The sequence below is a fragment of the Kazachstania africana genome, chromosome 1, assembly GCF_000304475.1.
Source record: "Kazachstania africana CBS 2517 chromosome 1, complete genome".
In the NCBI taxonomy this organism is placed as follows: domain Eukaryota; kingdom Fungi; phylum Ascomycota; class Saccharomycetes; order Saccharomycetales; family Saccharomycetaceae; genus Kazachstania; species Kazachstania africana.
In genome coordinates this window covers 1,045,001-1,070,860 of record NC_018940.1, presented here as the reverse complement: position 1 = coordinate 1,070,860, position 25,860 = coordinate 1,045,001, and the positions used below count along the sequence as shown (strand labels likewise).

General features: G+C 35.7%; 13 protein-coding genes and 1 non-coding gene across 14 annotated transcripts; 6 read left to right on the top strand and 8 right to left on the bottom strand.

Annotated features, from left to right (window-relative positions):
* Window positions 1–353: 353 nt before the first annotated feature.
* YLH47 (Ylh47p) lies at window positions 354–1,661 on the bottom strand (the record flags this gene model as incomplete). The annotated part of the gene is made up of 1 exon (XM_003955061.1): window positions 354–1,661. The coding sequence occupies one exon, from the start codon at window positions 1,659–1,661 to the stop codon at window positions 354–356; it is 1,308 nt and encodes a 435-aa protein (XP_003955110.1).
* A 363-nt stretch (window positions 1,662–2,024) lies between these two features.
* On the bottom strand, window positions 2,025–6,371 carry SPT6 (chromatin-remodeling histone chaperone SPT6; the record flags this gene model as incomplete). Its single annotated transcript, XM_003955060.1, has 1 exon — window positions 2,025–6,371. The coding sequence occupies one exon, from the start codon at window positions 6,369–6,371 to the stop codon at window positions 2,025–2,027; it is 4,347 nt and encodes a 1,448-aa protein (XP_003955109.1).
* A 298-nt stretch (window positions 6,372–6,669) lies between these two features.
* On the bottom strand, window positions 6,670–7,695 carry CTR1 (high-affinity Cu transporter CTR1; the record flags this gene model as incomplete). Its single annotated transcript, XM_003955059.1, has 1 exon — window positions 6,670–7,695. The coding sequence occupies one exon, from the start codon at window positions 7,693–7,695 to the stop codon at window positions 6,670–6,672; it is 1,026 nt and encodes a 341-aa protein (XP_003955108.1).
* A 243-nt stretch (window positions 7,696–7,938) lies between these two features.
* On the bottom strand, window positions 7,939–11,544 carry AXL1 (Axl1p; the record flags this gene model as incomplete). Its single annotated transcript, XM_003955058.1, has 1 exon — window positions 7,939–11,544. The coding sequence occupies one exon, from the start codon at window positions 11,542–11,544 to the stop codon at window positions 7,939–7,941; it is 3,606 nt and encodes a 1,201-aa protein (XP_003955107.1).
* A 1,132-nt stretch (window positions 11,545–12,676) lies between these two features.
* On the top strand, window positions 12,677–12,748 carry KAFR0Atrna3C. Its single transcript has one exon. It is a non-coding gene; the product is annotated as a tRNA-Cys (tRNA).
* Window positions 12,749–13,377: 629 nt separating this feature from the next.
* Window positions 13,378–14,418, top strand: KAFR0A05360 (pyridoxine 4-dehydrogenase; the record flags this gene model as incomplete). Its single annotated transcript, XM_003955057.1, has 1 exon — window positions 13,378–14,418. One exon carries the CDS (start codon window positions 13,378–13,380, stop codon window positions 14,416–14,418), a length of 1,041 nt encoding a protein of 346 aa, XP_003955106.1.
* A 93-nt stretch (window positions 14,419–14,511) lies between these two features.
* Window positions 14,512–15,402, bottom strand: ANT1 (Ant1p; the record flags this gene model as incomplete). Its single annotated transcript, XM_003955056.1, has 1 exon — window positions 14,512–15,402. The coding sequence occupies one exon, from the start codon at window positions 15,400–15,402 to the stop codon at window positions 14,512–14,514; it is 891 nt and encodes a 296-aa protein (XP_003955105.1).
* A 635-nt stretch (window positions 15,403–16,037) lies between these two features.
* On the bottom strand, window positions 16,038–16,625 carry NAT3 (peptide alpha-N-acetyltransferase complex B subunit NAT3; the record flags this gene model as incomplete). The annotated part of the gene is made up of 1 exon (XM_003955055.1): window positions 16,038–16,625. One exon carries the CDS (start codon window positions 16,623–16,625, stop codon window positions 16,038–16,040), a length of 588 nt encoding a protein of 195 aa, XP_003955104.1.
* Window positions 16,626–17,156: 531 nt separating this feature from the next.
* Window positions 17,157–17,890, top strand: RPS23B (40S ribosomal protein uS12; the record flags this gene model as incomplete). Its single annotated transcript, XM_003955054.1, has 2 exons — window positions 17,157–17,221; window positions 17,518–17,890. The coding sequence occupies 2 exons, from the start codon at window positions 17,157–17,159 to the stop codon at window positions 17,888–17,890; spliced, it is 438 nt and encodes a 145-aa protein (XP_003955103.1).
* Window positions 17,891–18,084: 194 nt separating this feature from the next.
* Window positions 18,085–19,299, bottom strand: SPN1 (transcription factor SPN1; the record flags this gene model as incomplete). Its single annotated transcript, XM_003955053.1, has 1 exon — window positions 18,085–19,299. The coding sequence occupies one exon, from the start codon at window positions 19,297–19,299 to the stop codon at window positions 18,085–18,087; it is 1,215 nt and encodes a 404-aa protein (XP_003955102.1).
* A 188-nt stretch (window positions 19,300–19,487) lies between these two features.
* TOM5 (Tom5p) lies at window positions 19,488–19,640 on the top strand (the record flags this gene model as incomplete). Its single annotated transcript, XM_003955052.1, has 1 exon — window positions 19,488–19,640. One exon carries the CDS (start codon window positions 19,488–19,490, stop codon window positions 19,638–19,640), a length of 153 nt encoding a protein of 50 aa, XP_003955101.1.
* A 148-nt stretch (window positions 19,641–19,788) lies between these two features.
* Window positions 19,789–20,487, top strand: MSS18 (Mss18p; the record flags this gene model as incomplete). The annotated part of the gene is made up of 1 exon (XM_003955051.1): window positions 19,789–20,487. The coding sequence occupies one exon, from the start codon at window positions 19,789–19,791 to the stop codon at window positions 20,485–20,487; it is 699 nt and encodes a 232-aa protein (XP_003955100.1).
* A 41-nt stretch (window positions 20,488–20,528) lies between these two features.
* On the bottom strand, window positions 20,529–22,139 carry NUP57 (FG-nucleoporin NUP57; the record flags this gene model as incomplete). The annotated part of the gene is made up of 1 exon (XM_003955050.1): window positions 20,529–22,139. The coding sequence occupies one exon, from the start codon at window positions 22,137–22,139 to the stop codon at window positions 20,529–20,531; it is 1,611 nt and encodes a 536-aa protein (XP_003955099.1).
* A 456-nt stretch (window positions 22,140–22,595) lies between these two features.
* Window positions 22,596–25,415, top strand: CTF4 (chromatin-binding protein CTF4; the record flags this gene model as incomplete). Its single annotated transcript, XM_003955049.1, has 1 exon — window positions 22,596–25,415. The coding sequence occupies one exon, from the start codon at window positions 22,596–22,598 to the stop codon at window positions 25,413–25,415; it is 2,820 nt and encodes a 939-aa protein (XP_003955098.1).
* Between the last annotated feature and the right edge of the window lie 445 nt (window positions 25,416–25,860).

Sequence of the window (25,860 nt, the reverse complement as noted above, 5' to 3'; positions counted from 1 at the left end):
AATTTTTATGATGCATTACCTAAATGCAAGAACTCAGGACGCGTCACAAAACGAACGCGCGTCTTTTTTTTTCATTTTTGGTGTATTTTTTTTGTTTACATTTCCAAGTCAGCCATAATCCATTTGCGGTTAAAGAGTTACTTGTATGAATGGATACATCGTCGGTGAATGGATAATCAACATTACTGTGTGACATCTGCATCGAAACGGATAAGTCTTTATCGCACAGCCTGTTCTACCTCAAATATCCCGATGATTTCATGCCTTGACCGTTCTTTGAAGCATATCTCCAAAGAATATTTAACTTGAAAGGAGTATTCCCTATTGACATAAAATATTTACACATAAATACATCATTCTCCATTGATAGTCTTGGAGTCTTTAGACTTTGTATCAAGCAACCTCTGGTCGGTGCCATGAGACTGATCTACTTCGTCTAGGTTTAGTTTATCTTCTACTCTGACAACAGATTCACCTTCTTGTTCCTCTTCTTCCTTCATGATCTCGTCCTGTTCCTTCAGCTGTTCCAGTTTCTCCTTGGCAGTCACAGTATTTTCATTTACAACATTCACTTCCACTTCGTGATACAGCTCGTCTGGTAGCCCGCTCAACACATCGCATAATGAGTCGTACAACGATTTTTTAGAAGAGACATCGCCATAGTTATAACTAGTTGCTAGAATTAGTAAGGTAGACGGTATTTTATCTTTCAATCTCATATTGAGCCACAGCCTTAAATTGTCCCTTAAAGTGGAGTCATTGACATTTTTGATTCTAATACCCCTAGAAGCGCAAGCATTTTTTAGCTCTACTGGTGTTAAATTTTCAGCATCCTCATAAAAGATGGAAAAATCATCTTTCTTCAATTCTAGCATTTTATATCTGATTCTATAACGCAATATAACGTCATTTCCGAATGGTTGAATGTTCATATATTTTGCTAATGCAACCAAGTGGGGTCGTGTCAAGTTATCTAGGACAGTGTCGTCAGTGAATAATTTTGCCACTTCTATAAGCTGTTTTCTTGATTCAGGTTCTCCCGTTTCTCTCACATGTGTATAGAAATCATTGAAAATCTTCTTTTGGTTATCAGATATCCCAATTGGCTTGAAATGGGACTTATTTTCTCTAATAATCTCAGTAACCACTTCTCTTGTTTTCCTTAAATTCTCCAACTTGGACTCTTTATCCTTTTTGGATTCATATGTTGAAGGTAATAGATTTGGGAATAGTTTCAAAGCTATTGGTAACAATAGCTCAGCGAATGGGATCAATACAAAAGCAGAAAATGGAACAAGTCTGACCACATCTTTTGTCGTTCTCTTCAGTTGCAAATTTTCTCTACGAGACAACGAATTCCCCGCTAGCATTTTCATCAGTAACCTTGAAGATATCTTGATCTCGAATCCTAACAATTTAGTACCATTCCAATAGTGACTAGCTTCATGTTTTACTTTCATCCAAAGTGAACTTTTTGCCTGCTCATTTTTACCTTTTGAAGCTAGCTTGCTACTAGTACTATTGAGACGGATACTATAGGGGTTAAAGGCTGCGATTTTATTTGTTCTCGAAATCTGAACCATCATAGTCGATGATGGTAACAAACGTCCACCCCCTATCATTAATTCATTACTAAGGCCATAGAGCCTTGATGAAAACATCCTCTTTAGATTTCTTACCTAAGACCTACTGGATCTATGAAACAGCCTGTCAGCTTTAATACTGTCTTCTTCCTCTTTGCTTTTTCATCGAGAAAATTTCATTTCAAATTTTATTATGTTGAGTTCCGATAATCCATGATTTCGAGTTTCAAAAAAAATATAATTTTCCGAGATTGTTCCAATAGCAAGAAACTTCTTAAACCGGATATAACACAGGGCACAAGACAGGATCCTAATACCTATATTTAGTCGCTTGCTTAAAATTATAATAATAATATTTCATTAAAATACAAACCATTAAGTATAAAATAACATGATAGTAAAGATAGAAAAAAATATATAAACAACCTAAAAGTCCTCAATTTATGGCCTAGAACTTGGATTTCTACCTCTATTGGATTTCAATAGTGTCTTGAACCCATTACATAATTGAACCACACTTGGATAGTTGTAATTAACCAAATAAAAACCAGTATTTGTTAATTTGACATTCCAAGTGTACAATTTACTATTTGCGTTAATCTTGAAATTAATGAAGAACCAACCTGGATGATCATAATTCAAACTGAAATAATAAACAGATTTTTTAGGATTAACTTTAGAATAATCCTCAATAAATTTCGTAACCTCTTTTGGGGTACCCTTCTTGAATTTTTCATTAGACGTCATTTCATTCAATAACCTAATCTTTTGTTGCAAAAATTCAACAATCAATTGATCAAGATCATGGTATCTCTGGCCATCGACCACCAACACTTTACCCAATGCCAATGGATTTTCTTTTTCTAATTCTTTTATGTCAATATGTTCAAACAAATCTCTGTCTAATTTCCAGGTAACAGTCAAGTGATCATCACCACGACTAGATTGTCTAATAACAAAATCGCCACGATCTTTACTCCTTAAGTAATCTTCTGCTTGTCTACCGTTGAAAGGGAAATAGTATGGATGGTTAATAACACGGTGCGTCCTTTTTGCACGTGCTCTTTCAGTCGTAATTTTCTTTTCTTCTTCTAAGTCTTTCATTTCTTGCTGTATATCCCAAATTGCGGGATCCTTGCTATAGTTTATAGGAACATACTCATGCTTAATATCATGCTCTAAGAGGGAAACTTCGGCTGAAATGTTAGCGTAATCAATATAGATAACTTTAGCTGGATAGGTCTTGCCAATTTCATAAATTTCATTTGCAGGTCTTTTGTATTGTGCACCAGCATGACGTTGTGCATTGACAATACAGTCAACCTCCGAGTTTGTTATACATTTGATATCATTATGCCAAAATCTTTCAACCCTAACTGGAATAATGCACCCTTTGAAGAACGTCTTTTCAGTTTCTCCAGATAAACTATGGAAAATTTCCTCTCCTTGCAATGGGTGAAAATCATTTCTTAGCTCCTCAAATCCATCTAACAATTCTAGAACAATAGTACTTAGGTTATTCAACTTCCTTTGGCCAGTAGAACTCTCTAGCTGTTCTGCATATTGATCCAAATTTAAAGATTCGAGCTTCGTTCGACAGTCAGGATCTTTCTTCAATAAATCAATGAATTCACTCATAGAACCCTGGTCTTCCTTTTCAGCAATCGTATCAGGATCATACTCAAGAGCATCTGCCGCAACCTTGGTTGCTAAATGATAATCTTCAGGATGAATTCTAGTACTATCTAGTTGATCATGCTCGACATCTTCGTATCTCTGTCTCTTATCATTCCAAGAAATGTATAAGAACCCAGCAGAGTTCATGAAAATAGTTTTGTGTAGGATATTGTGGGTGATCAACTGTTGACGTGCCAACAGTGGTTCGTTCAGTCTATGTAACGATTGAATGAAGTCAATAGCTTTACGTCTACCAAATCCAGAAATATATTTTAGTGCACTCGCATAATAATCGTTGTCGGTGGCCTTATTTATTTCGACACCAACCAAATTGACAATATCTACAAAAGCACTTTCCAAAGCACTTTTCAGTATGTCATAGGGTAACAACGATTGAAGAGGGTGAATGGCCAATGAAGTGAGTTCTTCAATTGATAAGTTAGCATATTCTAAGAGTGGGGAATGCATGTAACGTGCAAGAGCAATACAATATTTTACAAGTGTTGGCTTGTTAGGGAATTCGTCAGCAGCACGCTTGGAGCTTTGATAACGCAAGGCTACCTCGTCCTCTACATATATGACAGGAATACTATGACCCCTATTATCAACAATTTGCTTTTTATGAATCACTTCCAACACTTTTTTGTAAAATTTCTCTGTCTTTGGATTTGGTCCATTAATACCAATGGCATTTGCTTGACAGGTCTGTATTATCTCATCAAGTTTATCTTCAAAAGCTTGGGCGTTATTCTTATCAAATGGATTCTCAACAATTTTAAAGTCCTTCACTAAATCACCCTTACGATTCAAAAAAACAGCAATAATGGCATCTGAACCAAATCTACCTTGTCCACATGTTAAACTCAAAACCTTTGGAATTTTTGGATCTTTTAAATTTGGTATAAATGGAGCTTGATCCAACTTAGTCATGAACTTGTGACGAACAACTTTAGCGACTAATTTCTGGCAAGTCTTTGTCAAGTCATCTTTGATCTCTCGAGAAATATCTGAGAATATGTGTTCCATAGCTTCTTTGAATGCGGCTTTACGGAATTCATTCCACTCAGTAGCTAATTCAGAGGTATTTGTGGTCTCTAATGCAATTTGGAAAAGATGATCGATATATTGGCCTTGTGATGACATGTGAATTTTAATGTTCAATAAATTCAAGTTTTCTGCCTCCAGCATACGCAAGAAAATATCAGGATCTCTACGGAAGTGCATTGGAGTTCTGTTAATAGCATACTTGATGTCTTCGTAAGGTGACCCTCTTTGAATCTCATTTTTACCTTTCTTTGTTAGGACCGTATCCACTAGGTAATATCTGTAAAAATCCGATCTGACTTTTTCTCTTACCTTAATATTTTTAGAAAGTTCCAGGGAGTAATATTTCTTAACCGTTTCCATTGCTAAACCTAGGTTATTTGAAAACACTTGCAACTCAGTCAAGTTTTCCTTTACAACTGATTCTATAACTTCTAAGGGCTTCGAGGTTGCGTGGTCGACAGCGTTATGAATTTGGTGTTGAGAACTAACATTTTCACCGACATCATCTGCTGTGATACCAATTTCCTTGATTGCTTGATAAAGCGGACTATTCTTGAACTTTTCGTAACTTGTATTTTTCAAATGCTTCTTGGCACTGTTAAAACCGTTCGCTGAATTATTTTGAACCGAAGTGTTGATTTTTTGTGCATATTTGAATTCCAAGTAACTGTGAATATCTTGTAAAGCATTTAACTCAGTAACAGATGCATTGGATTGGTTCTGGAAATAGTCATCAACATCGGAGTCTTGAACGTCTAATTCTTCATAGAATTTCTTAACATAATCCCTTTTATTAATTATACTATTGAATTCAATGTCTAACCTTAAGACATCCCAAAGGTCATCTTCAGTCAGAACGAAACCGCCACTTACTCTGGAAGAAATATAGTTACGACGGTAAGCGTAAATAAATGGAACTTCAAGGTTATCTTCTGTCATGAATCTAATAGCATTACCAATTGCTTCTTTGAATTCAGTAAGGTCGTATGATGGATCGAAATTTTTATCAACAGCAACTTTGTCACTTATCCAATTTTTCTCCAACTTTTGATCTTCAGTGGAGAGACCACCGTAATTGTTAATATCAGTTCTAATTTCTTGAAATCTCTCTGGAATATCGGTTTTTCTTATTATCATATCTTCCTCGGTTAATAGATTTTGTTTTAAATCTTCTAAATCATAAATATCATGTAGAGCAGGCACTTTTTTTGTTTGTTTTTTCATTCCACCTTCTTCATCGAATTCATCTCGACCTTCCGCAGCCAGATTTGCCTCATCTAACTCTTCATTTTCAATTTCAAGGGCCCAGTCATAATCGTGACCGTCACCAAAAATATCATACATTTCATCTATCTTTTCAGATGATAAACCTGTTATTTCAGCCGACGATTTTAGTCTTTGCTGTTGTTGTAATCTTCGTTCGGCTCTTCTTTCTTGTCTGGTTTCTTCGTCTTCATCAGAAAATTCATCTTCTTCGATAAAATCGTCCAATTCATCTAACATACCAGTCTTCCGAGCTTTTCTTCTATCTTCGTCTAAGTCTTCATCTAGCTCGTCTTCTTCGTGATCCCTTCTTGGGCCTTCATCAATATCTGCAAAGATAGAGTCTAATTGAGATGTTCCAGAATCCTGAGGCCTAGTACCTTTCCTGATTTCATCGTCTTCTTCGACTTCTTCATCTTCACCGACTCTTTTCAATCTTTTCAATCTATTACCAGATGTAGATTCCACGGCTCTTTTAACCCCCGCGTTTTCCATCAAAAGGTCCAAATCGTCTTCAGATAGACGGTCATCTTCCTCGTCTCTATTTCTTCTCTTATGTTTCCTCTTTCTTTTGGTAACATCGTCATCATCTTCTTCTTCTTCCTCATCTTCATCTACTATAAACCCTTCTTTTATGTTTCTGGCCTCTTCCTCATCATCATCCAGGTTTTCATCATCTTCTGATGAATCAAAAACGTCTTCCCCTTCTTCTTCATCGCTAGGGATACCGTTTTCATCATTATCTATAATTTCTTCCCTGGGTTCCTCATGAATTGCCTTTGATCTCTCTTCTTCGTCCATCTTATCTTAATATATTGAAATAACAAAGAATAACAGATTTAAAAACTGCAAAGGAAACGGCGTTGACTTCCCTTCTTTCTGTTGTTTTGCCACTAATCTTATTACGTTACGTTCTTGTAACAACAGAGAACTATAATATACAAAAATTTTTCAAAATTACACGGCCCAATCATTCGTCCAAAGCGATGTAATTCCGTCTGAAAAAATGCGTATAACTCAGTTTTAATGCCATCGAATTGTATATACAAGATATATAGCTGTATAGGAGATTACATATAACGCACGGATATGTAATATCTCATATGAACTTTTCAGCTGGAAGGAGGTTATGTTCCATGTCATTGCTTTGTTCCTGGAGTTTTGAGTTTTCGAGCATGTTTCTTTCAATGCCTTGCACTTCAGCAGCATGTTGCTGGTTACAATTGCATTGATTTGCAACCGAATCGCTTGAAATTGTCTCTTCCTGTTTCGTTAATCCATCATCCTTCTGGATTTCATTACTGTTAAGATTCTGGGCCAATGGAGATTCATTATGTCTACCACAATTGCAACTTTCACCTCCCGGACAATTACGACATTTTTCAATCTCTCTTATGATATCCCACCTCTTAAGCATATGCATTTTACATCTGTTGAAAAATACCTCGCACAATGCTAAACCAGTGATTACTGCAAACACATAAGTTAGTACGAATGTCATGCATACTAACATCAGCATGTAAATGAGCATCGTAGAACAGAACACAAATACAATCCTGATAAAATCATGTGAAAACTCCACAAGGGATGGCTTAAAAATATCTACTACCAAGTTAGGTAATTTGGGAGTTATTTTACTGTTATTGATATATGGGTCGACGTATTCATCAATCAATGTCTTATTATCTTCTGAATTCGACTCGCTTACTTTTATAGAAGTATAATTTGTAGACTTGTTCCACTTTTTAAACCAATGGACTTCCAAACACCAGCTGGTAAATAAAATCAATTTGTACACAAAAGTGGTTGTTATTATTAAGACAAAAATTCCAAATGCTTGCCTCTTGTTGTTTGCATATAGCTTTTCAAAAAGTACGGGATACCCTACAAATTTTTTAGTCAAATAGTAATTCATACTCATATCCATGTCCATTCCATCACTCATATCCATTGCCATCGTTGATGTAGCATTGCCGCTGGTGGCGGTAGTCGTTGTCATCATCATGGGCATATCGATCGATGAGACCACGGACTCACTAGCCATACTTGTCATACTCATATCCATGGCACTGCTCGAGATTGTGGCTGCCAGCATACTTGAGCTTGTTGCCATATTCATATCCATAATGAAATGTTCTTATCACACTGAGCGTAATAAGTTCAGTGGCTCGAGGTCCTTGCTCGATTTGAATGGGACTTCATTTATATAGACTTTACCATACTTTATTTGCTCATCTGATATCCCATAGCGTCTCAAACCACTATCCGTTATTTTTTCTCGCTCTTTAATTTAGTGACAGGTTGAGCAAATTAAAGAGCGAAAATCTCATAAAATAAAAATACAGTATATATACATGTTGATATATGATTAAAACTCACTTTTGAATATATTTAGATCTTCTATACGTTTTAAGGGAATTACCGGTTTCACACTGTAGTTCGAGCTTTTTTCTAACGAAGCTGAATTATCACTTTTGGTAGGGGATGGTAGCACTTTACCATAACGATGCTTCAATGTTTGGCCTGTCGTCTTTAAAACTTCCTTTAAAACGGCTCTTAATAACTTCCATGCTTCATTACGTTCTCGAAATTCACTCAATAATAATTTGAGAACTACTGAGGGCTTGCCGTCGGCTTTATCCACAATTTCTTTCAATTGATTACTTTTAATGGCAAATCCTTTTATTTTTAGAAATGCTTCTAATTGTAAAAATAATTTTCTATTTATTATTTCATTTTCTGGCATAGGACTTGTAACCATTACCGACAGTTTACTTCTTTTATTAGAATGTATAGATATCTTTTTTTTGAAAAACTGCATATAGCCTTTCAATGTCAGAGTTTCAATGACTTCTCTATTTATAAGCTCTATATCATCCAAAAAGGAATGATCATCATCAGATATTTGATTCCAGAGTCTTTTATGCTCCCTCATTTCTGAGCTATTCAGGATTTCGTATTCACCATTTGCGACATTTGAAACAATATCGTTCAACAAATTGTGAGCACCAGCAGTACCATTAAGTGTTCCATTGTTTTTACCATTTAACATATCCAAATAATTTTGAACATACTGATTCCGAAATTCCTCCTCGGTAAGTCTTCCTAAGATTATTCTTTCCAAAAAGTTCATATATTCATCAATCTTGTCCTCCAGGTCCTGCGGCGGTGTACCAGAAACTACTGTTATATGCAGACCGATGGAATCAACCAAAACTCTCATACCTCCTACTACGATATAACCAATCTGTTTTTTATGGCGAAGATCTGGAAGTAGAGTCATTGACATCAAATATTCCGTAAATGCCGTTAATGTGTAAGCTATACTGTCAGAACGAAGACCTGATTGTATGAAATATACTATGGCGTTATTTGGATCTTCTTCATGACCATCATATGCCACAAAAAAATTTGAGCCTTCTTGTAATATCTTAGTTCTCGGTTTGTTCAGGATAACCTTTTCAGGAAGTATATCCAGATGATGTGTTAGGTTATCATTTAAGTAATGGTGTATTTCATGTGCCCTATCCAGATTTCCTTGAATAAATAGAGTAAAATAATTAAAACTTTCAAATAAAAACTCGTTGACAAAGTTTTTGAAGGATGTCATGTCAGTGTCTTCCAGCGCATCAATTCTATCTTCTAAGGTCCAAAGAAAACTTTCTAGTAGAATTAATAGTCCAACGCTACCCAATTTGGCGCAGTTTTCGCAGCATGCTTCATCATACTTACGTCTAACTAAAACTCTAGCTTTTCTCAACAACTCGTTAGTAACATAGATATTTTCTTTATCCTTTGCTATATGCAACACACTCTGAATAATTTCTTCCAATACAAGTAAAAGGCCTTCAGAGAACCCAGAGATTGTGAACTTGAGTCTTACATCCCCTTTACTCGATGAGGCTATGTCATATGAATATCCTAGCTTTAATGATGGGTATAATTTCGAAGACACTAAATAAAATAATAACTGAGCTAAGATTTCTAGGTGTATAGTAGATTCTGCCGATGGTATCATATTTGTTGAGATCAATTCAAACGTTACTATTGTTTTCGATCTCAATGATGGACTTGAATTTATTGCACAGGGCAGCGTCCACATCTCATAATTCGGACTATCACTAACCAAGGTTGGAGCAAAGTGTATTTTTTCTATTTGAACTTGAGGCCTCAATGATGCTAACTTTGATTTCAAGCTAGACTCCTGAAAAGCTTGTTGTAAATAAGTATAGCTTCTGCAGGATTTTGGAATGAACAAATTACTCGACGGCAAAGTGAAGATATAGTTCTCTGTCTCAATGTCGGAACTGCACTTCCTGAAGTCAGTAAATGTTCTATAAAAATCAAACTCATAAAAAAAGTCTGTCTCAAATTCTATTCTCTTTTTTTCTTTAGTTATTAACCTTGTTTCCTTTGCATTCGATCCCAGAAATAATAACCTTAAGTTTTCATAATTCATAAAAGTAAGCAGAAAGTTTTGAAATTTGATGGCATAAGCAGTCCATTGTATTTTACCATCAGTCATGCTTTCTGAGTATTGATTCTTACCTGAATATAACTGGGTAATGGACGGCGAGCCTTTAAATAGATACTTAATGTCCAGAACCTGCATGTTTTCTTGCAACAACCCACTAAGATCAGAGCATTCCTCCATTGGATCTTTTTCTACACCTCGATATAAAAATCTTACCTGTTCAATAATGTTCTGTTCGTTTAAGAAATCAGCCATTAGGGTAGTGTGTTTAGTTGTCAATATTTTGACAATTTTTTCAAAGAGAACATTAATAATGTCGGTGATCTGTCCTACACCAGAGTTTGTCAACGCTAATTCAATAACCAAACCTATACTACCAACCGCAAAAGTCGAAACATATGAATGACCACTAGTTGACCAGCCTTTTTCCACCAGAAAATGCATTAGAGAACCTTCCGATTCATCGCCAAATAGAGTACACCAGAAGTTACTGAAAAGAATTATTTCTCTCTGTGTAAATATAGTACTTTGTGAGGAAAGAGGGAAAAGAAACCTTACCAGCGGCTTCTTCTTTGACTTTATAAATATAGAATTCACTTTCTTCGATTCATTGACAAAACAAGGTAGGTTGGCGTATCTTTTTGACCATATATTTTCTAGAATATTGGAAGACTCGATTTTTGAGTAGCCCTGTCTAGGTTGCCTTGAATCTCGTTTAGAACTTATGGACCCAAATTTATTCCTTTGCAGGTCGTTCTGACTTTTGATATCGCTGAACTTTGCTATAGCTAATTTCGTCAGCACGTTTACCGAATGAGGTCCCCGAAGACATAAAGTCATTTTATTTGCTTTGAAATGCTCTGCAAAATAATTGACTAATAAGCTTTTTATGCTTATTGATCTCAATTGAGAATTATTATCCAAGGAAAAAATATTTCCTGTCGTGAATTGACTAAATGGATGGAATTTGTTAGCTAACAGTCTTGTAGAATGATACAATATCTTAGTTTGCCTTGACATGTTATTGGTGTGTTCATTTTCGATGGCATATATTTCTTTATTAATTATTGATGAATTAAATAATGGATTTTTGAAAAAAGATGCAAATACATCCAATACTTTGTCAAATTCCAGCTCACCTTGTTTATGAGTGTCTGGCAATTCAAAATAGAAAGTTGTTTGTTCTCCTGTGGTGAATGCATTTTGAGAACCATTGTTTTTAGAGATTAGTTCATGATATAACCCGGGGTCAGGGTATTGCTTTGAACCTGCTGCTAAGATCATATGCTCTGCTAAATGTGCTAGTCCCGGAATATTTGGGGGATCGTTATGTGAACCAGTTGCTACGGTCAATGAACATGCGCTTGATGTGTCTGCTGGATCGGATATCAACAATGTAGGTATGCCATTTGGCAAAGTACATAGTTTATGTGTCCTATTACTATATGACAATGGTGTACATAATTGCACGTCGTGATGCCTCACCTCTGTCCATGACATCTATTCCTCTTTCCAAAAATCAATCAGCTTGATTAATACTCTCCTCTCGGACTGAAATGATAATGTTTGATAAATGTTTTGGAATGTAGTCGATTTGATACATGATAGTCACCTCAGGGCTATTTATTTTACCGTCTAGATGGAATATTTTTCTCGATGCATGTTAATTTCTTAATGAGGAAATTACATAATGAGGTTTTTATATGAAACAGCGGCACATCATGGCATAAAGTAAGACGGCGTTGAAAAAAAAAGTCGAACATACATTCAAGAAAAGGGCCATATTAAAGAATTTGAAGTGTTTTATAGTGTGTGAACGTCTGAAACTAGTACTTAGCTGTACATAAAAAAAAATACTATAACTCGTACCTAGCAAGAATCGTATCACCATTTTTATTTTTCACAGTGTATGAAAAATTCCATTCGATGCATCCTGCCGCCAGAATGGTCTTGTTATGAGAAATAGGAGCATGTTGATACATATCATGCCAGTTTACGTGCCTCAAAAGTGTAAGCGTTTGTTTAGATGTTTATTCATTGGCTTTTTGTGCCTAAGCCAGCCTACCGTAACTCACTATATAACTATCCCGAGCATGTAACTGAAACCACATAATAGGATGCCCACTCCCTCGATTCGCTACATTTTTTTGTAAAAGTCAGTCGTTACCCAATGAATGCTTTATGTAAGATAAATTGTCTAACTATTCTCGAAGTAAAATATACCACCAGCTACCAGCAATTCTAAGTGCTCTTCATAGCTGTCAATACTAACCTACCAATGTATATAAACCAAGCTTCTCAACCTTTTCATCATCATAGCCCGTATTTGCTGTTAAAAATAGAAAGTGCCTAGTAATGATCAAGTCAGTACTACGTATTTCGTTGTTTTTTTTGAATTGAAGTTCCCTCTTTTTAATCTAAAACTATATTTTATGTGGTGCAAAAGATGTAAGAATGAATTGTCTTCATTTTTAGCTCATGTATTAGGCCATGCTCATCTACTACAGGGCTTATACACGTAAGCTCTATAGTTCTGGCATATTTCATTCAAAGGTCATTAGAAAGTTGCAGTCAATTATTATAATACCTCTAATGGTAAGCCTTTGAAAAGAAGAATAAAACCTAAAAATCAGCTCGTATGGCGCAGTGGTAGCGCAGCAGATTGCAAATCTGTTGGTCCTTAGTTCGATCCTGAGTGCGAGCTCTTAGTTTTTTTGCCTAAATTTACCACCTCAATACCTGTGTTTTTTGCTGCGTGCTATAATGCCACACATAGCCCTAATTTGTAAAGGCTTCAAAGGCAAATTTCTTGACCCGCGGAAATGCCAAGACCAACAAATAATCTTAATTATGGAAAGAAAGATTTTATTTCCGTGGGTTTTTCCTTGTTTCCTTATTCTTCATTGGCAAATTCCGGGCACATAATGATTATATAAGATTTTACAATAATAATGTAATCTGCAATCACCAGAGAAAACGACGGGGAGATTGCCTCCTTCAGTTTTTTATTTTTTTTGGTGGCCTTTCCGTCTTGCCAAAAAAACTTCGAATGCCAATCAATCTCTTCGTTTTCTCTGTTTTTCTAAGCACCGAAGAGCATCGTTCCATTATCAACAGAAACTTCCACGGATATTGAAAACTATTGAACCTTGCAAGCATCGTTTTTTTAAATGCAATCCTCTGGAGAAAAAAGGGCTATTAGGAGTAATGAAACTAAAATAATATAAAAAGGATAATACATCCCATCTGAAAATTTTAACCACTTTTTTAATTTTCTGCTTGGCTTATCTAATAAAAATAACAAACAATCTATCTCTCTATACTACCATCAATATGTCTAAAGTCGGTTATATTAAGGAAGAATTATCGAAATTACACACCGGTTATGGTTTAATGAGTTTAACTTGGAAACCAGTTCCAGTCTCAAAAGAAATATCTTTTGAATCCATGAGACAAGTTATTGCCTTGGCTGAATCCAATAAAACAAAGGCTTTCTTCAATGTCGGTGAATTTTACGGTCCAGATTTTATTAATTTAAACTACGTGCGGGATTTCTTCGCCAAATACCCTGATTTAAGAAAAGAAGTTATCATCTCTTGTAAAGGTGGTATTAACAACCAAACTTTTATGAGTGAAGGTAAATATGACGACGTTATAACTAGTGTTGAAAATTGTATAAGAGAAATTGGCGGTTACATAGATTTATTTGAAGTTGCTAGATTAGACGAATCCTTAATTAAGGCTGGTGAAGAATATCCACGTGAATCTTTCGAAGCATTAGCAAAATTAGTTGACGGAGGTTTGATTGGTGGTATCTCTCTATCAGAAGTTACTAGTCCTCAAATCAGAGCCATTGCTAAGGATTTCGGTAAATACTTAACCTGTGTCGAAGTCGAATTATCTCTATTCAGTCTCAATATTTTCGAAAATGACGTTGCTAAAGCATGTAGTGACTTAAATTTGATCATTATCTGTTACTCTCCATTAGGTAGAGGTTTATTAACTGGTCAAGTCACTTCAAATGCAGATATTCCAGAAGGTGATATTAGAAAGAAAATGAAGAGATTCCATGGTGATTCTTTACAACAAAACTTATTGCTTGTTAAGTTTTTACGAACTGAAATTGTTGATAAACGTGATGCCGCCCACCAAGTCACTTTACCACAAGTTGCTTTGGGTTGGATCAAGCATTGGAATGGTCAAAAGAAGTATGCTGGTGCCAAATTTATCCCAATTCCAAGTGGTTCTACAATTGATAGAGTGAATGAAAACTTCGATGAACAAAAGTGTACTATCACAGATGAAGAATTCCAAAAAATTAACAAATTCTTAGAACAATTCGAAACTCAAGGTGATAGATACGAACATGCTTAAAATGAACAAGTTATATCATGAATTTATACAATGATTAATACGATATTTTTTTGTATAACCGACATTGGTTAATTGAAGGTGTACTTTTTGCATTTAATAGTAGTAATATTTATAAACAAATATTAATCGTCTTACTAACTTCGACAATTCATCTTTGAAACTAAATAGTAAACCTTGCACAAGAATACCTTTTATCAATTGAGGCAATAACCCCTTCCAAAATCCCACAACACCTTCTGTACGATAAAGATTCACTAAAACTTGGGGAATATTTTCCAATACTACTTCTGTATTACCTTGTAATGTAGCCTTGGTGACTATCAGTGGTTGAGTCAATACTGTTGAAATAGCTTTTGCTAATACACCGAGCAAGAAATTCTGGCCTGGCTGCAGAAGATTATTACTCTGCTTAGGATAGAAAAATGTCTTTAATTTTTGATAGGCTGTATAAGTAATAGAAGGATTTATAGTCAATAATAACGAGACTTTAAGTCCTTTCCATAGTTGCTTTCTGTCTTTTTTCAACAATGATTGAAGCACACTGTTAAATTTTGCTTCATTGGGTTCTTCGATCGTTTGTTGCTTCGTAGAAACAACATTTATTGGAGTTACAAAAAACTGTGAAATAGATGCAGCCACAATACCCAATAAAAGTTCTTCAATAGTAGAAATATGAATTATTCTAAGTTTAATAAGCTTACATCTGAGATACTGTTCCTTGATTCGACTGTAGAAATAAAAATAACAAAAGCTTTGGACAATATTGCCAAGTAAAGTTACCGGAAGGCCCTGATACAATTTTGAAAGACCTTTCCGTCTAATGATTTTGATGATACAGTCTACAACATTGCTATACTTTTTAGATTCTTTTGTGGATTTCGATTGAGTTTGAATAATTGTCTTAGATAAGTCCAATGGATAGACGACAGTATTCGCTAGGGCTGACGCAATGGCACCGGTGACAGCTACTTCTAAGCTAGACATAGGTCGGTTGTATCAAACAACAGTATTTAGATATGGAAGAATTTTGCATGCTAATATATATAAATAGACGACAGATTTTAGATATAGTCGTTTTTTTCCTTTGACTAAGTATATCACAAAATAAGGCTGAAAGTACCAAGCTCGGGAAATCGGATATGTTGCCTTATATCAGCTGCTGTCTTCTGTATATAATAATTTAATCAAAAGTACATAAAGCATCAAAAACAACGAGGTCTTAGTAATAAGAATTTCCATTCTTGTATTTTCTTTACCTCCATTTAGTTTGTTAGATAACGCTTTATACTATTTAAAGCTAAGCTATACTTTTATATAAGTTCAAAGGCACTAATAATGATGTATCTTATATATAAGACAGCTCTTTCGATTTGAAAAGACTGTAAGAAACCAGTGAAGTCTATTACAGAAGAATAGTATACGCCAATATGAGAGTTGTCCTATACTGATTTTTTTTGAATAAAGTTATGTCTAATGTGAGTTGTCGATGTGCAAATTGTAGACAGCATATATTTGTATATACAGAAAAATACTGAACATTATTTGAACTACGGCTGGTAGGTTACAGAGAAAATTTAAGTGCGTAATATATAATATGATTTGTTGAATTAATTTTTTTCTCAGAATTTCACTTCATGGGGGTAACATTTATGCTTTCTCCCATCTTTTCTAATATTTTGTCCCTTATCTCTTGCCATGGCTTTTCTCATATCAAATGCATCCTTACCATCATTAATCTTTTTCAGCGTCTCAGGGTATCCATCTTCATTAGAATTATAGTAGCCAACAACTCGTCGATAGACGGAATAACCCAGCTTTTCATAAAGCATTATAGCCAATTGGTTATTGCATTTTACGAATAAATCGATGAAATTAACATTGTGTGGTTCAGAATCAGTGATGGCTTCTAATGTATTGCACAACATTGAAGCTAGCGATATTCTACGGAACTCAGGACAGACAGTAACTGCGGTGATATGAGAATGCCATTCCTGCCCTTTTCCTTCAGTTTTTGCCATCATATATCCTGAGATATCATGATTTGAGTTGCTATTTGCAGTATATTCAACACTCTTGAAGAATAGTTCTGGCCATAATATGAGGTATTCAAAATAAAACTCTAGTGGGAAGTTTTCTGTAAGAGTATCCAAATTTACATTATTTAACTTGAACAAATCAGTTGCCTCAAAAGGCTGTACAGTGGTCATGGTTCACTGGCCAATGTATATAGGATTACATTATGTCTCTATTTAATACTCACACTTCTTTTTCTATTTAGCCTGAAAAACTCATCGACTATTTGATATTTTCGATCTGCACTTTCAGTTTTTCGTATGACTGTTTCCACATCCCTACATTTCTAAAACCCACACATTTGTGCAGAAAGCTCTCAAGTATTTTTGATTTTTTTTCTATTTTTTATGCAGCCGAAATCCATCGCTAGGCAGAGCGAGCCGTCTGTCTAGAAGGGATCCTTCTGCCGAACGAGTTAGAGGGAAATGGGCGGACAGTTCTAGTGTGCCTCGCGGCAGCACCTTGAGAATTCACCGCATAGTGGGTGGATGGGACGGTCGCGCTTACGAAGTTCTGGAATGGCATTGTACAGGGAGGATACCCCATGAACCCAGTAGAGCCTCCGCTGGAAAAATGTAACATCCATTAGCTTAAAATTGATATTAGTGCGATGTATATAGTGTGTCTATACCATTAAAAGATAAAGACAGACAAAGACAGCTAAGATGGGTAAGGGTAAGCCAAGAGGTTTAAATTCTGCTAGAAAATTACGTGTCCACAGAAGAAACAAGTATGTTAATATTTAAAGATGATGAACGAAATGATGAGATATTGAAATAGGCCATTTATGAGATTACTTCTGCGTATAAAAGCGTATATTCACATGATTTTGAGTATTAAAGCCATAAGTAATAGTATGGCCATTGAGATTTCAGAATAATAGTTCCTTAGTTTGAATTCCAGGTTCCAAATTCAATGATAGAAATATCAACGCTTTTTTCAATATCATCACATTATATTACACTAAGTGACAATTTACTAACAATAAATGATGAAACTTCTACGTTTCTGTAACTAATTGTACAGCCGTTGGGCCGAAAACAACTACAAGAAGAGATTACTAGGTACTGCCTTCAAATCTTCTCCATTCGGTGGTTCTTCTCACGCTAAAGGTATCGTTTTAGAAAAGTTAGGTATCGAATCCAAGCAACCTAACTCTGCTATCAGAAAGTGTGTCAGAGTTCAATTAATCAAGAACGGTAAGAAAGTTACTGCTTTCGTTCCAAATGATGGTTGTTTAAACTTTGTTGATGAAAATGACGAAGTCTTATTAGCTGGTTTCGGTAGAAAAGGTAAGGCTAAGGGTGATATTCCAGGTGTCAGATTCAAGGTCGTCAAGGTCTCTGGTGTCTCCTTATTAGCTTTATGGAAGGAAAAGAAGGAAAAGCCAAGATCTTAAGCAAGCTTTTGCCAATTTGTTTACATAATTTTGTTATTTAGCAATGTATAAAATTTTTCAAAGTTATTACCTTCAATTAAACGTATCATTATAAAATTTCTGTTTTCTTGAGTAACATATATTGAATAGTAACAAATTCTATATATATAATCAGAAAGATAAAACTAACTCAAAACATCTTTTTGGTAATTTATCTATTTCTTCTTGTTTTTATGGAGACTTGCATTTAATCTCTTGTACATATCATTATTGGTTAAAGTAGAGCCAACACCAGTAGTCCTTGCATTATTTTGTATGGCGCTTAGGTTGCTGACAGGGGCGTATTTATAATCTGTTGTCGTTTGTGCAGGTGCAGCTGCCCTATTTCTTCTTGCAGCAGCTTGCTCATATAATGTTTGCGTATTTGATCTTTCGCCAGTAGCGCTGTTGGTTTTATTAAGTTTTCTCTTTCTGCTGATAGCTGAGTCTAATGCAGATTTCTTTCTTGATCTTTCATAGTCAAATTCTAATTTGGTAATTCTTAGATCTCTATAATTATCAGATGCCCCAATGATGGGTCTTGTCCATTCCGCAATTAGTCTATCAGCCATTCTAGATAACTGTGGTTCCACACGTTTGGATTTGGTATAAAAGATCATCACCCTACCGAGTCCACTTTCTTTTAAATGTTCTGTTTTTATTGGTAAATCTTTGATAGCAGCAAAGAGTGACTTTTGAATTTCAAAAGATGGCAGAGATCCATCGGGTAATGGTTCCAGCCAGATTCTGACACTCTGTAGAAGATTATTATCTAAAATAGTATCTGCTAAATTTGCCTTCGATAGTATGCTTTCTACCTTTGGTAACAGTCTGACTTTCTGGATAGCAATTAAAGAGGTATTACCAGTTTCAATCCTCTTATTCAAGGTTTCTATATCCATTTGAGCAGCAATATTCATTTCATCCTTAAGTCTTAAAATTTTTTCGTCTAAATATTGCTCTAAATCATCTTCATCTCTTCTTGACCTTCTGACTTTTGGCTTTTTCAATAGCCTATCTAATCTATCTTCTAACTCTTGACGTTTAGTCATTGGTCTGCCTGTGTCTACTTCTGGCGTCGTATCAACCTGATTATTTTCCTCCTCTGAATCTTCTTCTGAATCATTCCCAGAAGCAATATGTTTACGTTTTCTCTCGACTGGAGCATCATCCTCCACAGGGATGTTATCTATGATGGCCCTATCTACTACAACATCATTTTCTTCAGTATTTGACTTAGACGCATGATGGTCACCGTCTTGAACGGCAGGTTCATTCCCGTTATTATCGAATGTTATTGGCTCCACAGAAGGCGTCTGAATCTCATTAATTTGAGCTTCCTCAACGACGTTTGATGTATTATTAATATTAATACTATGATCTGGATCCATCCTTCTTACTAATGAATTCTTCTATTTTGCTTACGTTTCTATGTTTTCTTCTACATTTGAAATTTTTCTTAATTTTAAAAATAAGAAGCCTTAGAATAAAAAATTATCAAGCTCTTGCTAAATCAAAACAGCAAAAAGTTGAAGCAAAAGACGTCCTATTAGGCCACACTAAGAGTACAAATACGACAATGTTTGGTTTACCGCAGCAAGAAATATCTGAAGAAGAGAAGAGAATGCATGAAGAACAAACGAATAAGACATTAAGAAATGCAGCAGTCGCATCTGTTGTATTATGGGTATCCCCAATAGTTTGGCATTTTGTCAAAAAACAATGGAAATGATTATAGTTCAGAAACTTTTTTCCTTCGATCCTGTATATATTTCAAGTAATGAGCATTATATATCAAATTTATTGTTATAATCAAGTTACCATTTGATATAAAAAATAATTCACAACAAAAAGGGCCGCAAGAACACTTTGAGGACGGTATGTCGTGCAAATTCCTAAATAATGAGCTCATATGTCTCCAATTGAATGTACGCACCTTAAAAAGATCCAGGTTTACTCCATTTGATACGCATAGATTGATTTACACTGAACTGAAGAAGCTCTGTAATGTCTTATATTGCTCTTCAAACAATATGCAAAGCATAGCCTTTTCATTTAATAGATATAATCCAAACTTACAATTGATACTGAGTTCTAAAAACATAACGACCTTATCACATATAGTCTATAATATTAGGGGAATATGTATGGCCCGTGGCAGTCAAAAGGACGATAAGCTTACGATGGGATCATTGTACCAGCAACTTAGGGAAAGCTGGAATAATAAAAGGCCAGATTCCGACATAATGATTGGACCATGGATATTTTCAAAATCCCCTTCAGATTTCCTGTTAACTACAAATAATGAAAAGATTTCTATAAATTTGAATGATTCACCATTGAGACACAGTCAAGACAACACATACAAATCACACTCCCTCTCAGAACCAGTCATTGGAAATGAGGCAATTGTGAGGTTGGAGTGGGAACATTTCAACAACTTTGACTCTTTACCTGATTCAATGCGCCGCTGGTTGTATGGCTTTGATAGAAGGAATGATTTCAATGAAATGACGAAAATGAATTCACGAGATTCCCAAAGATTAGATATCTTGCTCAATGGATTTAAAAAATTTTGAAATTTATACATATGTACATATTTAGATAATTAACAAATCGATCATTTCTTCTTTAGTCTTTCATCGATTGATGCATTATCTTTTTCCAAAATGTCGTTTAAGTAAGAGATACCACGTTGTTGATTGCTTAAAATGTGGGCTATCTTATCTATTTTAATTTCGCTAGTATCATCTGTACTGTCTCTTTTTTGTTTGATCTCATTGCCGCCATTTTCATTAATGACAAGCATAGTATTATCTAATTTATCTGAAAGGCTTTTAGCTCGTTCTTTCAGAACGGCTAACCTCGCCCATAATTCGTTACTTTTACCTAGCCCAGCAGGATCATTACTTTTATCCAATAAATGTTTGAATTGGCCCCACATTTTCTCTTCGCCAATGGTTAGTGGCAATCCTCTATTTTTCAATATTGCCAATTGGGATGCTACTTTCAATATTCTTCTTTCGATTTCGATATTTTTTGAATCTACTTTTAATATTCTTGAAGCAGTTTCTAGTTCATGTCGCTGTTGTAATGAGGTGTTCCTATCTAGCATTTCTTTCAAAATAAGTCTAATTTGTGCAACATTTTCAATCTGTAATCTATTACGTTGGTTTAGATCTTCGAACCCAAAGATCTGTACCGGTATGACTTGATTGTTAGGTTTATTTTCAATAGCATGATCCCATTCTTCTTGTATAGCATTATTGGGCTTGTTATATAAGATTGCTTCCGTTTCATTCACTTTATTATAGACATATGTTCGCAATTTACTTTTGTATGATGATGGATCCCATGATTCTTTACATTTCGTTATTTGTTCCTGTATTTGATTTGGATAATTAGCATTTTGTTGTTGTTGCATTGCTAGTATTGGTTGTGTATTATTTGCTTGAACATTTAAGTTGCTTAATGCGGAAGGAACCTGAGGTTGTTGTGATACGGAAGCTTGTTGTGATGACCAAGCGAAAGATGGTTGTGTAGAGGTGATGCTATTCGTAGCTGTTGCAGGGACATTAGTTTGTTGGGGCTGCGAGATACTCTGGCCAAATAGACCTCCCGTAGCTGGTTTAGATCCAAATAAGCCGCCAGTTGCAGGCTGTTGTTGTTGCTGTTGCTGACCGAATAATCCAGTAGAAGTCGTACCAGCTTGCGTGGTACCAAAAAGACCTCCGGTAGATGGTGCAGTGGTGGCGTTGTTCTGTTGACCGAAAAGGCCTCCACCTGTAGTATGAGCTGCCGGCTGGTTTCCAAATAACCCGCCAGAAGTTTGAGTTGTTGTTGTTAGTCCACTAGGCTTTGCTCCAAAAAGACCACCTGATGGAGCATTTGTATTGGACTGTTGCCCAAAAAGGCCACCCGAAGTAGCGTTCGTATTTGACGGTTGACCAAAAAGTCCTCCTGTTGTACTAGATGCCGGGGCAGTAGAATTCTGCTGACCAAAGAGACCACCACCGGTGGCAGTACCAGCCGGTTTAGATCCAAATAGTCCTCCAGTATTAGAATTGGCCTGCTGTTGTGTGTTACTCCCAAATAATCCAGTTCCAGTTGTAGATGCCGCATTATTGTTGCTACCAAAAGAAAATCCCCCAGTGGCCGGCTTAGCAGCGCCAAAGGTTGATCCCCCAAGGCCTGTAGTAGCGTTATTCGAACCTCCACCTAAATTCAACATATCTAACCTCGTGTATATCGGCTCAATTGATCTATGACACTAACTTCAGTTACCTAGAAACTCTGCTTTATTTTTTTTTTGCTTTCAGCTACAAATTTTTTAATAGCCAATAAATGAGACGCTTTGCCGTTGAAAGCGATATATTATAGTGCAATTTTAATAAAACTCGTAAAGAAAGTTGTTAAAATCGATCGACAAGGTAATTGGATTTGGTACGTTTGCAACCACTTTTAGTGAGATCATGCGTTCTTGGAATGAATATTGCTATGCCGTAAAAGCGATGTTTTTTTCCTCTGTTTTCTATGTATTTTATGTCACTTTCATAGCAGAACGCGTAGATTCAAGATATATGTCATTAGACGCGTAAACTTTATATCAGTTCAATTAAAACAAGCAAAAGGAGCCTTTCTAAGATAAAGTAGAGAGACAGAATTGAAGAATTGCATCTTGGTGGATATGTCTGTTACTGTAGTCGAAAAGACGGTGTTCGATTATGGTGGAAAAACCTTAATCAGTTTAGCAGAAGACAATAACTTATTGTGCGTTGCTAACAAGAATGGTATGACAAAGATTCTTAAGACAAATAACCCAGAAGAGGAGCCAGAAGTCATAGAAATTGTGAAAGATTTGACCTCTATCAGGGGTAGTGGCATAGCGAATTTTATCATAACAACTTCAAAGGGTGATGCATTCAATTATTGTTTCACTGAACCAAAGGAATCTTTGATATACAGATCGGCGTTACCTTTACGTGATTCTGCTGTTGTACATTCTGGGAAAATGTGTGTACTTGGTGGTGATGATTTGGAACTGACAATTGTCGATTTAGGCAGCGATAGTGATAACACAAAGGCTACTATTAAGACTGATGAGCAGATTTCTCAATTATCTTATACTCCAAAGACTAACATCCTCGCCGTATCGACAATCAATGGCGTAGTGTCTTTCTACTCAATGACATCAACAAAACCAAATAAAGTTCATGAATTGCCCGGTTATATCCCAGAAAATGCTTATAATGCTACAATTCAAGACAAGCTATTGAATCAGGTATTAGACGAGGGGGATGATAGTGACAGTGATTTAGATAACAATTTGGATGAAGAAAAAATCACTGATCCAGAATTCTGTGAAGAGAATAGGATTTCTACTCGTGCAGCATGGCATCCTAACGGACTATATTTTGCACTACCTTGTAAAGACTCCACAATCAAGATATTTACAATCAATGATTATTCCTTGATTAAGACGGTTAGTAATTTAAGTCATTTGAATTCCAAATTTATTGATTTACAATTCGATACTGTCCATGGTAATTATTTGGCAGCAATTGACCTGGAAAATAAATTAACTGTTTGGAATTGGCAAACTTCTCAGATTCATTATACTCACCAATTCAAACAAAAAATTACCAACATAATATGGAAAGCTAATGCCAGTAAAAATGATATGGATATTATATTGGGTACTTGGTCCGGTGCTGTTTTGACAGTTCAAAGTGTGGCCGAATCCTTAAATTTAACAGAACCATTAGCAAGCAGAGAAAGCTCAAGTTTAAAACCAAAATCAAAGAATGGTCTCTTTGTTGATTCAGATTCGGAACTCGAAAATGCACTTGAATCACGCTCTGGAGAAAATCACGTAAATGATATGGCCGAAGAATCTAATGGGGAGGAGAATGAAAATGATAATGATGCTGCTGACTCTGGTACTTTGTTTTCTGATGTCAATGAAAATGAAAGCAAGAGAAAGTATCATTTCGATGACGAGGAGGATTTTATAGATGATGATGATGGTGCAGGATATGTTACAAACGCTAAAAAATTAAATAATGCTACATACAACGATAAACATTCCTATCGTCGAAATAACGCGGTAAATTTTGTTCAAGATAGATCATCTCATTTTCACTACCGACCAATTTCTCCTGGTGCAACCCCATTCGGTTCAACTGATAGGCGTTATCTGACCATGAATACTATTGGCTATGTCTCGACCGTCCGCAATAGTGAACAAAATAGTATAACTGTGTCATTTTTCGATATAGGAAAGTTTAGTGAATATCACTTCGAAGACGTTTTTGGCTACGATGTCTGCTACTTGAACGAAATTGGAACCTTGTTTGCGCAATCTAAAACAGGTCAGTTGCAGTATAGACCACATGACAGCACGCATTCTAACTGGACAAAACTTATTCCACTATCGAAGGATGAGAGGATCACGTCGATTGCGGCCACACCGAAATTAATCATAGTAGGAACATCCCTAGGTTATGTTAGAATCTTCAATGAGTTTGCAGTTCCATTGGCAATTGAAAAAATGTCACCTATAGTAGCATTGACTGCGCATGAATATAAAATCTTTTCAGTTCATTTTTCTCAGTTTCATGGAGTTTCATATTCTTTATTCGAACAAACTCCCTCAGCCTCAAAGTATTATCAAAGAGAATGCTCGTTGCCAATATCATTGCCTTCGTTCAGTCTTAATATAGATGAGGAGTTTGATACCAATTTCGAAAAGTTCAATCCAATGGGTATAAGGAGTTTGTTCTTTTCTATTTATGGTGATCCCTGTATTTTTGGTGCTGACGGTGTGCTTCTCGTACTTAATAAATGGAGATCTTCTCTTCAAAGTAGATGGGTGCCTGTACTAGATAGTTCTATGGAAATTTGGAAAATGGCCGGCGGTAAAGAAAATAATGATGTCCACGTTTGGCCATTGGGTTTGAGTTATGATACACTTAACTGTATACTGGTAAAAGGTAAACATATTTGGCCTGAATTTCCATTACCTCTTCCTTCAGAAATGGAAATTAGAATACCCATCTTAGTTAAAGCACAACTACTACAAGAGCACAAGGAGAGATTGCAAAAGGAAGAAGACGCATTCCATGATGAGTCCGATGAGGAGCAAAAAGTGGAGAAAGAAATCGTGGTACCGGTAAATATGGCCGCTGAAGAGGAGCTGCTTCGTTCAAAGATTCTCTCCACGTTGCTTACAGATACCTTGGAAAATGATGGAGAATTATATGGTAACGAACAGGACATTTTGGCATCCTTAAATGGTGCATATGACAAATCATTGTTAAGATTATTCGCCGTGGCTTGCTCGGAGCAAAATGCAGCAAGAGCATTGTCGTTAGCTAGAGAATTGAAGCAAGATAAAGCATTAACTGCGGCAGCTAAGATTTCTGAAAGAGCTGAAATGATGGCATTAATGAAGAAAGTCAACGATATAAGGGAGGCGAGATTTGAGGAACAGATGAACAACATTTAATATGAAAATTGAATGGACTGCAGCTTCTCATTTCAAAATATGATGAAAAGTTTTTCCGTTCTACCTTCTTATTGAAGCTTGATTACTGTGTAGAAAATATAATCAATTTCCTCCTAACCTACTTTGCAATTTTGCTTAAATGAACGATTATATAGAAGATGTAAAGTGAAGGCCATGATATTACATTACTTTTTTGGGGGAAAAGGAGTAAATACATGACAGGGAACACTTACTAGCATTTGCATAGTAGCAGACACTTTTCATAGTGCCAAATGCCGCTGAAAATCTCTATTTTTTAACCCCACGTGATCTATAATTCGTACGCTACGATCTGAAAAATTTTGGAAAAATCTGAAAATTTAGTTTTGCGATGAGCTTAAACGGAGACTACATGTCAATGCCTATTCAAACCACTAAAGAATTCGTTTATACTCATCTTATCTCA